We start from the raw sequence: 12852 nt of genomic DNA, 5'->3' as shown, positions 1-12852 counted from the left end.
AGTGCTGGTGGTGTAGCCTTCAGAAAGTGGTAAATTGGTGGTTAAAGCTGTAGGTTACTGATCAACTGGGGTTACTGGGGTTCAAGCCACAGGATCACCAAGCTGCCAGAAGATAACCATCTGTGTTCCAGGGGCATTGACCCTTTCATCATGGTTGAACCTTTAAGCTGACCCCCAGCTTCTTAACATTTCTGGGATATGTGAAGAAATTATTGTATTATTTTCTAATGCACATTTCTTTCTTTCTTTCTTTCTTTCTTTCTTTCTTTCTTTCTTTCTTTCTTTCTTTCTTTCTTTCTTTCTTTCTTTCTTTCTTTCTTTCTTTCTTTCTTTCTTTCTTTCTTTCGTTCTTGATCTTATAATCGAATACTATGCTATTCAACAGAATTATATTGGACTATATATAAACATTTCCTATATTGAGACGTCATCAGCCCCTATAAGTCACGTGCTTGTTATCGTTCCCCATTTTTATATTTCTTACTCTTACATTCTACATATGTATTTTTTAATGTATAAATGTAACATATTTTATTTTAACATATGTAAAAAAAATAAAATAGTAAAAGTATATTAAATAGTGCACCGGTAAAACGTCTTCCTAAAACCTCATTCAATGAGAGAGAGAGAGAGAGAGAGAGAGAGAGAGAGAGAGAGAGAGAGAGAGAGAGAGAGAAGGGTGGTGTTAGATAAAGAGACTCTTCTTACGGCCTATTTTTTAAATGAAACCTTTTTTTTACTGCCGCCTCCTGGTCAGTGTCGATATTGCAATGTAAACGATTTTCTTTCTTACAAAAACGAACATCATGAGAATTATACATTTCTAATTATACAAAAGTATACATTTAATAAAATATAAAAAGTAAAAATTAATTAAAACATGTTTTGGTCGATAAAAAAAGAAAAGTATTAATTTAATGATTTTACACAATTAAATAATTGACTCATTTTTAAGTTCTGTGTTGTTTTTATATTTTTAAGCTGCAGTAGTTAATAAATGCATTAATGAATAAATTAATAACTACATGATGGAATGCAGAATTAAAGTAAATGCATCAATAGCACCAATAAACCAAAAGAAGAAATAAATTAAAGGAATTCATTTAATTATGACTTTTTTATATTGACCAAAGTGTGTGTGTATGTAAATATAAAAAAGGGGTCCATTTAAACAAAACAATCTTTAACAGGGTTCCTGATGAATCTGTCACCCAAAAAGCTTTTCTTAAACTGTCCCGGAATACACAGAACCCTTCCATAGTCTTCTCTCCTACACAAAATCACTTTTAAATAAAGTGTATTTATTGAACATACATTCTTATTTCGACCATTAATATTTCAACAGTTTTTTTTTTTATGTTGGGTACAGAGTCGTTATGAATACGTTACACACACACAAAAAAAAGAGCCACACAGAACTTCTTGAATTCATTGCAAGAACTTTATTTATGCATGTATATATCGCCTCATTCATTTCTGTTTTTAGTGCATCTTTTGGTTGATTCCATGATCAAATCATGTAATATAATTATTTAAAGAAACAGATGTAGATTAAAGCTGTAGCCGGTGGCCAGCGGTATATAAGCTGTGATATGAGCTGTATTTCTACATTGAGAAGTTTAAGTGGTGCATCCCTCATTTTCCAGGATGTGGCTTAAGCTGCTCAGTCCGATGTATCTATCCCTGTTGTTGTTGTTCTTGTTATCTTGACTCTCCTCCTGCGTGGGCCAGTTCTCCAACCAACTGCTCGTTCTGATCGTGTAGTGCCAACTGACGAGACAAAAAAGGAGTTTGGATTTACATATGAAAATGCACACTGCAATATTCAGACCTTTTTATTACAGAACAGTGATCTTTTGTTTGTGAACAAAATAAAATCATTTTTTAATGACTATTGTTCTCAAACTAGACTGCACTGAGGTAACTTGCAGAATAAATCTGAACAAATTATTGTCTGGGACTGAACAACTCTTACCGGTGTTCTGCTCTTATTGTGTGTAATAGGAAGAACAAGATAATATCATCAACCAACACATTTGTTCACTGCATGAGAATCATAATAAATAGAGAAATTTGTGTGTAGCTTGGCCTTGAGTGTGTTTGTGTGTGTGTGTGTGTATGTATGTATGTATGTATGTATGTATGTATGTATGTATGTATGTATGTATGTATATATATATATATATATATATATATATATGTATATATATATATATATATATATATATATATATATATATATATATATATATATATATATATATATATATATATATATATATATATATATATATATATATATAAACTCTAGTTAAACTTTGTAATTACACTCGAAGGCCAAAGGAAGTGTAATTACAGTGTAATTACAGCAGGAGGTGAAGTGGCTGTTGCTATGGTGCAGTCAGAACAGCATAGGGCTAAACACACTCAAAACTCTGGAGATGATAGTGGACTTCCCCTCAACACTGCTCCCCCTCACAACATCCATCAGCCCTGTGTCATCTGTTGAGAACTTCAAGACCTGAAATGCGAGTTTAACATAAAGTCCATTCTCAAAAAGGCCCAGCACAGGATGTACTTTTTACACCAATTAATGCAGTGTCTTTCAACCTTTTTTGAGCCACGGTACACTTTTTTCAATGAAAAAAATCACAAGGCACACCACCAAACAAAAATAGAAAAAAATGACACTCTGTAGCCTAATACAGTAGATATAATGACAATATAGTCTCTAATTTATTTATATTTACTCAGTGTAAAATCTGGGCCTGTTTGTATGAACACAGACCTATATCCTGGCGGGAATTGAAGAAAGACACACACAAAGCTCTTCATCAACAGCTCTCAGTCTCTCTCTCTCTCTGTTTGTAGTTTTTATAGCAGTCAGGTTTGAAAAGCTCACCTCACACAGATATGTTGTGGAAAATTGGATAAATGTCAAAAGAACTTTGTTTGACAGAATGGGGAACTTCTTGGCAGCAGTTAAAAAAACTGTCCAAAGGTAGATCACCAAATACTTTTCTAGCACAAATCACTCCTGCTATCACTCTTCTCCACCCACTCCACCCTGCCTGCACTCTTTTCTTTACTTCTCTACCACACTCTCCATTACTTTGCACAATTGACCCCAGGTACCTGAACTTCTCCACCTCTTCTTTCTGCAACTACACCACTCCACTGCCCTCTCATTCACACACATGTACTCTGTCTTAATCCTAATGACTTTCATTCCCCTTCTCTCCAGCACATACCTCCACCTCTCCAGGCACTTCTCAACCTGCTCCCTACTCTCACCACAAATAACAATATCATCCGCAAACATCATAGTCCATAGAGACTTTTGTCTGATCTCATCCGTCAACCTCTCAATCACCACTGCAAACAGGAAAGGGCTCAGAGCCAATCCTTGATGCAGTCCAACCTCCACCTTGAACCAGCCTGTCGTTCCTACTGCACACTTCACTGCTGTCACACTGTCCTCATACATGTCCTACACCACCCTCACATACTTCTCTGACACACCTGACTTCCTCATACAATACCACAACTCCTCTCTTGGCACCCTGTTGTACGCTTTCTCCAAATCCACAAACACACATTGCATCTCCTTCTGACCTTCTCTATACTTCTCCATCAACATTCTTAAAGCAAATGATGCATCTGTGGTGCTCTTCCTCGGCATAAAACCATACTGTTGCTCACTGATGGTCACCTCTTCTCTCAGCCTGGCTTCCACTACTCTTTCCCATAACTTCATCGTGTGACAGATCAACATAATTCCCCTGTAGTTACTGCAGGTCTGCACATCTCCCTTGTTCTTAAAGATCTTTACCAAGCACACTCCTTCTCCATTCCTCAGGCATCCTCACACCTTCCAAAATCCTGTTAAACAATCTTGTTAAAAACTCCACTGCCATCTCACCTAAACATCATGCTTTAACCCGTATGTCATCTGCTCCAACCAACTTTCCACTCTTCATCCTCTTAATTGCTGCTCTCACTTCCTCCTTACTAATCCTATCCACTTCCTGCTTCACCAAATACACACCACCCAACCTTCTCTCTCTCCTATTTTCCTCGTTCATTAGCTGCGGCCCTGGTTCAATCCCTGGTCAGGGAACCAACCCCAGCCACTTTCAGTGCCGGTCCCAAGCCCGGATAAATTGGGGAGGGTTGCGTTAGGAAGGGCATCCACCGTTAAAACATGCGTTTAACACAAGTTTTATTAGCTGCTCAAAATACTCCCTCCATCTTCAACACACTCTCCTCACTAGTCAACACATTTTTCCAACTCCATCCTTTATTGCTCTAACTTGCAGCACATCCGTCCCAGCGTGGTCTCTCTGCCTGGACAATCAGTACAAATCCTTTTCTCCTTCCTTAGTGTCCAACTTCTCATACAGCTCCTCATATGCCTTTTCCTTGGCTTTTGCCACATCCCTCTTCACCTGCTGCCGCAGCTCCTTATACTTCTGTCTACTTTTCTCATCACTCTGTCGATCCCAGTTCTGTTTTGCCAACCTCTTTCTCCTTATGCTTTCCTGCACTTCCTCATTCCACCACCACATTTCTTTGTCTTCCTTTCTATTTCCAGATGTCACACTAAGTACTTTTCTAGCTGTCTCCCTTATCACTTCTGCAGCAGTTGCCCAATCATCCAGCACCTCTTCACTTCTCCTCTTCTTCTTCACCTCCAAACCCACCTCTAATGTTCCTTGCCTTTCTCCCTTTCCTCTTGGTCTCCTGAACACACAACATTCCTAGTGTTCAGGAACACACCTTTCTCCTCTCCATCATATCAGCTACCTCTCTCCCTATAACAGTCATAGTACCAACATTTAATGTACCCACCCTAACCTCCACTCTCCTCCACTTCTCCTTTCCCTGCCGTCGCTGTAGTCGTCTTCCTCCTCTCCTTCTCCTTTTTCAACCAGGGCAGTGGTTCAACCAGGGCAGTGGTGGTCAAACAGCACTAGTTAAGGTGTTAAATGACCTGGTTTTATCCGTGTTTTGTCTCTTTACTAGTTTTTCTCAATCATAGTGCAGCTTTTGACACAATTGATCATACTATCCTGCTTGCCAGACTTGCCAGAATGTTGTTGGAAAAAAGGGAACAGGTCTCTCCTGGTTTAGGTCTTATTTGACTGATCGCTATCAGTTTGTTGATGTAAATGTTGAGTTCTCCACACTCTCTGAGGTAAGGTTTGGTGTTCCGCAAGGATCTGTCCTAGGCCCACTGCTTTTTTCTGTATATATGCTGCCTCTGGGTGAAATTATACATAAACATGGTATTTGCTTCCATTGATATGCTTATGATACACAGCTGTATATTTCAGCATGAAATAAATCAGCTTGAAAAATTCGAAGAGTGTGTAAAGGAAATTAGACAATGGATGCTTTACGATTACATAGTATCTCTGGATGGTGTTTCTATCTCAGTTTGTACAGCAGACCTTGGTGTGATTATTGACCATAGTCTTTCCATTGAGGCTCATGGGAATAATATTACCAGGATCTCCTTCTTTCACCTTAGAAATATGATGTTGTTACAAGATGCAGAAAATCTAGTTCATGCTTTTGTTACATCGCGTGATGCAGTATCTGAGTGAACCTCTGTACCAATATGATCCACCATGCCTGCATAGATCAAAATGTGCAGGCTATTTGTTGGTACCTCAAATAATGAAGACTACAGCATGGGGCAGATCTTTCTTTCATAAAGCCCCTGTTCCTATCACCTTGGTTGGGCTAGAACCTTGAAGCTATGCCCCCTCAGGGTCCACAGCCACCTTGGAGCCACCAGGAGGAGACGAACTCCAACCTGGCAAACTCTTTCCAGAAATCCTGGAAGCAGCGTCCCCAGAGGGGACAGTGCGACTCTCCTGAGACACGAACAGATCCCCCCTGGGCTTTGCCGAATCTCTTCCAAATGTGCTCCACCGTGAGAGGGTGGAGCCACTATTCCACGTGTCTCAACCTCTGCCTCGACAGGGTGTCTGCTGCTTTGTTCAATCGTTCCAGGATGTGTGCTGCTCTCACTCAGAGGAGCGTCCCCCTGGGCCCACAGGAGGATCTGGCATTCCAGCTTGTACAGGGGGCGTGAGTGCAGACCTCCATGATGGTTGATGTAAGAAACCACTGAGGTGTTGTCCATACGGATCAGCACGTGGTGATCTCTGAGGTCCAGGAGAAATTGCTTTAACGCTAGAAGCACGGCCAGTATCTCTAGGCAATTGATGTGCCAAAGTAGATGGGGCCCTTCCCATAGACCTTGGGTGGAGCGACCACTCATGGCTGCTCCCCACCCTGTAAGGGGCATCCATCATTAGCATGATGCGATGACAGGAACTCCCAACACGGGGCCCTGAGACAGGAACCTGGGAGCTCTCCAAACATCTAAGGCACGTAGGCATGGCTGCGTGACCTTGATCATATGGAGGGCATAGCCCTTCAGTGAGAACCCATGGGTCCTGAGCCACCACTGAAGGGGACTCATGTAAAGAAGGCCAAGTCGGATAACACTGGGCGCAGCTGCCATGAGTCCTAGCAGTTACTGGAACTGCTTGACAGTGAGAGGCTGTCCTTCTCTGACCTTCCTGATGGCCATAAGGAAAGCTGTGTGCGCAAAGAAGTCTAATCCCATATTACGCCGAGATAGGTGGTTCTTTGTAATGGAGAAAGCACACTCTTCATGGCGTTCAGCCCAAACCCCAAAACCTTTATGTGAGCGTGAACGACATCTCGATGCCAGACCGCTAACGGCTCTGATCGAGCTAATGCCCTGACGTCGCATCATGGACATTTGCACCACACGCTGCATCCGCAAAGCCAACAGCATTGTGGACGACCACACACACCCGTCACACACACTCTTAACCCTCCTACCATCAGGGAAGCAGTTCTGAAGCATTCAAGCCGTCACATCCAGACTGGGTAACAGTTTCGTCTCTCAAGCCATCATGCTTCTCAACACAGAACTGCACTGAAACTCACATGCACACACTCACTCAACTGTGTGAATGATCTATACAACCCAGACTCAACACACACTCGTACTCACTTCACACATCAATGTTTTCAGCACCACTCATATTACATCACCTCAGTGACTACAAACTGTTTACATGCTGTTTTTGCACATTTCTTTTGACTGCTGCTATTGCTCTTTTGCACAACATTTTGTTTACATTTTTGATTATTTACAATGTTCACTCCCAGACTCTATTCTTGTACACACCACAGTGTGTAATATACAACAGGTTTACTGGCGGCGCTATTTTGTGTTTGGTATTTGTCCTACACTGTCTTGTGTTGTCTTACACTGTCCTGTATTGTCTTGCACTGTCTTGTGCTGTCATTTGCACTGTTTGTACCAGGTTGCACATGATGCACATTCTGTGGCAAGGACACTAACTAGTTCTAAGATCTGTGTTTTCTGTGATGTAGCTCTATGTTGTTAAATGTAGCACCAGGTTTCTGGAGGAACGCTGTTTCATTTCACTGTGTACTGCGTCAGCTATATATGGTTGAAATTACAACAAAAGCTTCTTGACTCTTGACTTGGCTTGAGATAAAAGATGAAAGGATGGATATAGGAAAATACGCATCCTTTAGATCTACTGGGACAAATTAGTCCTCGGACCTGATTTGAAACACGACCTGCTTGAGTGTCAGCATCATTATTATTAATATTTAATTTTATTTATTAATTTTCTGTAAAAAAGATTTATGCATTTATATGCTCAGACCATGCACAAAATGTACAGAGAATGTCGAATGCCGAAAGTGCGCAGAATGGGCGCAGCCACATCTCTAGTTGTGAGCTCCATAGTTCCTCGAGCCTAGCTTGCAAAGCGTGCCCCCCCTCCTCCTCAGAGGAAAAGAGGCGGAGCTAATGCTCTCGTCGCAGGGGAGAGAAACCCCCGAAAAGCAAGCCTGTCTCGAAATCCTCGAAATTTACTCATTTTTTCCAGAGTCGTTATGAATAAGTAAAAAAAAAAAAAAAAAAAAAAGATCCACACAGAACTTCCTGAATTCATTGCTTGAACTTTATTTATGCATGTATTTATCGTCTCATTCATTTCTGTTTTTAGTGCATCTTTTGGTTGATTTAATGATCAAAGTTGATTTCTGCTTCATCACAGGATTTGACTTCATTCTTTCATGATCAAATCAGATAATTTTATAAAAAAAAAAACAAATGTAGATTAAAGCTGTAGCCAGTGTCCAGCGGTATATAAGCCCGTGATATGAGCTGTATTTTCACATTGAGAAGTTTAAGTGGCGCATCCCTCATTTTCCAGGAAGTTGCTTAAGCTGCTCAGTCCGATGTATCTAAGCTCATCATTGTTCTTGTTATCTTGACTCTCCTCCTGCGTGGGCCAGTACTCCAACCAACTGCTCGTTCTGATCGTGTAGTGCCAACTGACGAGACAAAAAAGGAAATGAACACTTGCAATATTCAGACCTTTTAAATAATTACAAAACAGTTATCTTTTGTTTGTGAACCAAATAAACCCTTTTTTTTTAGTGACTATTGTTCTCAAACTAGACTGCAATGACGTAACTTACAGACTGAATTTGAACAAATAATTTTGTTGAACATAAATGACAGAATCAAGACTCTGGGATGGATTGACTCTTAACAACAAATTTGTTCACTGCATGGGAATCATGCATACAAACAGAGAAATCTGTGTGCAGCTTGGCCTGGCATGTTCAAAAGACACATTATATAAATGATGATAATGATGATGTATTTATTATATATTTTCAACATAAAATTTTCAACATAAAATATCAAACCTATTAGACCTAATCAATAAAAAAAAGATGAAACATAGTTTAACAATGTAATTACACACAAAGGCCAAAGGAATGTGTAATTACAGTGTAATTACAGCAGGAGGTGAAGCAGCTGGTGCTATGGTGCAGTCAGAACAGCATAGAGCTAAACACACTGTTGAGATGACAAACTGTGGAGATGATAGTGGACTTTAGGAAATACCCCTCATCACTACTCCCCCTCACAATATCCACAATATCAACCCTGTGTCATCTGTGGAGACCTTCAAGTTTCTGGGCACTACCATTTCCCATGATCTGAAATGGGAGTCCAACATAAAGTCCATTCTCAAAAAGGCCCAGCAGAGGATGTACTTTGTACATCAATTAAGTCTGGTCTGCCACAGGAGCTGTTGATGCAGTTCTACAGTGTAGTCATTAAAAATACCTGGTTTGGAGCAGCAACAAAACAGCAAAACAGCAAACAGTTAAAACAGCAGAAAAAAATCATTGGTGGTCCCCTGCCCAATCTCTGGGCAGGAAAAATCACTACTGTCCCTCTGCACCCTGGATACAACCTCTTTCAGCTCCTCCCTTCTGGCAGGTGCTACAGAACTCTGTTTCCCAAAACTGCCAGACACAGGAACAGTTTCTTTCCCCAGGCAATCAGCATCATTAACAACTCACCATAAATATATTCCCTGCCTTATATCTATCAGTACTGCATTATTAAAACTGTCAGTCATCACATCATCCATAAATGTTACACACACTATGGCTGCTGTTCCAAAGTAACTCTTTGTCGTACCTGATGCACAATACTGTTATTTGCACTACCATACCATACATTTAATCCACACAGTCACAACCCAAAATAAGCTACAGGTAAAAGTGGAATAAATCTGGAATAGAACACTCAATAAGGACACATAGGGTATGATGGTCAGAGGTGTTTTGATCATTTAGTTCAGATAAGATTCTCACCTGTCTTGTATTTTCTTTGGCTCAGGACCCATGATGAGATAGTCCTTGCCTTCCTTCAACCCGAACTTGTCTTTGCAGGCAATGTGAATGTAAAAGTCTCGAGGCTCATTCAGCACGTTCTTATCGGTGCCTGAAAATAAAAAAAAACAAAACAAAAAACAAGGAAGATTTGGATTAAAATATTATTTTTTATATTTATAAATGATTTACATCAGCAACTTCTTTTATTTAATTGCTTTTGCTTTAATGATTATCTTATTTTTAGTAGAGTGCAAACTGATAAGGGCCAGGTGTAGCTGATTAGTATGTGGGAGAGGTGGAGGTGGATCCCTGACAGTATGTCTTTTCATTCTTTTTTCTTTATTATTTTTATTTGTATTAATTTACTAAGGTTTTTTTTTTACTATTAATAAAATAAAAAAGCAAAATTGTTGATGACTCTTGTTTTCACTTTCTCTCTTTTTTTTTTTGACTTTTAAATATGTGAGATTTGGGAGTGAAATGATTCCAACATTTTTGGCTTTTGGGAAAATCACTTAAATGCAGTGTTTTAAGTTCCAGATCAGGAGAAAGTGCAAACTGATTACTGAATAATGCGATGATCTCAAACAATGTTACTTTGAAAATGTGAAAGTAATGTTTAATGTTGCAATATTACAGTTAATTACATTGTTACATAATTGTTAGATTTTGTTCCTTGTTGTTTCCTGTTACTTGTTGACACACAGGTTTTGAACAATTGCTCTAATATGACATTATGTCCAGCTGCATGCTTTTTATATTTTATTTTTTTACCCCTTGAAGCAAATATTAACCAACAATAAATGTTTGGAAATGACACGTTTTTTAACCATTCATTTCATAGAATTCGGGAAATGCGAGGTAGTCATATAAACTAAGTAATCATTTATTGGAAAAGAGTTAATTCTATCTTATTACACAACATAAAATCGCCAGTTTACATAATATTTATAAAATGTATTTACACACACACACACACACACACACACACACACACACACACACACACACACACACACACACACACACACACACGCACAACATATATAATATTTGTCATATTAACATATATTTTTCCAAATACTTTATTGTATTTATTGTTGGTAATAATTGGTACAGTAGCCTTTGTTTGCAATCACAGAGGTCAAATGTTTCCTGTAGTTTTTTACCAGGTTTGCACACACTGCAGGAGGGATTTTGGCCCACTCCTCCACACAGATCTTCTCTAGATCAGTCGGGTTTCTGGCCTGTCGCTGAGAAACACGGAGTTTGAGCTCCCTCCAAAGATTCTCTATTGGGTTTAGGTCTGGAGACTGGCTAGGCCACACCAGAACCTTGATATGCTTCTCACAGAGCCACTCCTTGGTTATCCTGGCTGTGTGCTTCGGGTCATTGTCATGTTGGAAGACCCAGCCTCGACCCATCTTCAATGCTCTAACTGAGGGAAGGTCAGCAATACATGGCCCCAGTCATCCTCTCCTTAATACAGTGCAGTCGCCCTGTCCCATGTGCAGAAAAACACCCCCAAAGCATGATGCTACCACCCCCATGCTTCACAGTAGGGATGGTGTTCTTGGGATGGTACTCATCATTCTTCTTCCTCCAAACACGTTTAGTGGAATTATGATCCAAAAGTTCTATTTTGGTCTCATCTGACCACATGAATTTCTCCCATGACTCCTCTGGATCATCCAAATGGTCATTGGCAAACTTAAGACGTGCCTGGACATGGGCTGGTTTAAGCAGGGGAACCTTCCGTGCCATGCATGATTTCAAACCATGACGTCTTAGTGTATTACCAACAGTAACCTTGGAAAAGGTGGTCCCAGCCCTTTTCAGGTCATTGACCAGCTCCTCCCGTGTAGTTCTGGGCTGATTTCTCACCTTCCTTAGGATCATTGAGACCCCACGAGGTGAGATCTTGCATGGAGCCCTAGTCCGAGGGAGATTGACAGTCATGTTTAGCTTCTTCCATTTTCTAATGATTGCTCCAACAGTGGACCTTTTTTCACCAAGCTGCTTGGCAATTTCCCCGTAGCCCTTTCCAGCCTTGTGGAGGTGTACAATTTTGTCTCTAGTGTCTTTGGACAGCTCTTTGGTCTTGGCCATGTTAGTAGTTGGATTCTTACTGATTGTATGGGGTGGACAGGTGTCTTTATGCAGCTAACGACCTCAAACAGGTGCATCTAATTTGGGATAATAAATGTAGTGGAGGTGGACATTTTAAAGGCAGACTAACAGGTCTTTGAGGGTCAGAATTCTAGCTGATAGACAGGTGTTCAAATACTTATTTGCAGCTGTATCATACAAATAAATAGTTACAAAATCATACATTGTGATTCTAGATTATGTCTCTCACAGTGGACATGCACCTACGTTGACAATTTCAGACCCCTCCATGATTTCTAAGTGGGAAAACTTGCAAAATAGCAGGGTGTTCAAATACTTATTTTCCTCACTGTATATATATATATATATATATATATATATATATATATATATATATATATATATATATATATATATATATATATATATATATATATATATATATATAAATGGCAATTTTTTGTACTATTTTTTTGCCATATACGTACAAGTCTTTGACATATATTTCAATATCTGTGAAATCCAAACATGAACATGTATGTAATATATACATACATTGCTATATATATCAGATTTCCCTATGGATGTCTGAGTATTTGAATCAAATTAATTATTAAATTTAATCCTTTCAACACCTCAGCATTTGTTAGACACTCACCTTCTTTAATAACTCGTACTATGGTGAAGGTATAGACGTCTGATGAGCGTTCTCTTGTCACCACTTCCAGAGTTGCCTTATAAACTGGGGGAAAAGTGGAAAAACATTTGTAGACCATAATGCTAATTAAAGACGGCAGAATTAGCAGTATGTTGACATTACATTGTATGTTTTGTGACATTAAAAAAAGGATACACACTTTATCAAAAGTATTGGGACACCCAACTTTTTCTAACAAAACTGTAGGTACACAATTGTACAGGACGTCTTTGAATGCAGAAGTATTACATTTTTCC

General features: G+C 39.5%; 2 protein-coding genes across 3 annotated transcripts in view; one reads left to right on the top strand and one right to left on the bottom strand.

Moving 5' to 3' along the window:
* LOC310715901 (uncharacterized protein) overlaps nt 1-12852 on the top strand; it is a 90470-nt gene that overhangs the window by 19717 nt on the left and 57901 nt on the right. The window lies entirely within an intron of this gene.
* LOC310715879 (complement C3-like) overlaps nt 8035-12852 on the bottom strand; it is a 113785-nt gene continuing 108967 nt past the window's right edge. For both annotated transcript variants that reach the window (XR_014530428.1, XM_083522576.1), the window contains 3 exons: nt 12557-12640; nt 9769-9898; nt 8035-8424 (listed from right to left, as the gene is read on the bottom strand). Coding sequence is in view for 1 of the 2 variants with exons in the window: in XM_083522576.1 (XP_083378702.1) it covers nt 8277-8424; nt 9769-9898; nt 12557-12640 (362 nt within the window). In the remaining variant the exon portion in view is untranslated. The remainder of the gene's footprint in view (nt 8425-9768; nt 9899-12556; nt 12641-12852) is intronic.

Source organism: Silurus aristotelis, assembly GCF_946808225.1.
Source record: "Silurus aristotelis genome assembly, chromosome: 20".
Lineage (NCBI taxonomy): Eukaryota > Metazoa > Chordata > Actinopteri > Siluriformes > Siluridae > Silurus > Silurus aristotelis.
This window is presented reverse-complemented; position numbering and strand designations above follow the sequence as displayed.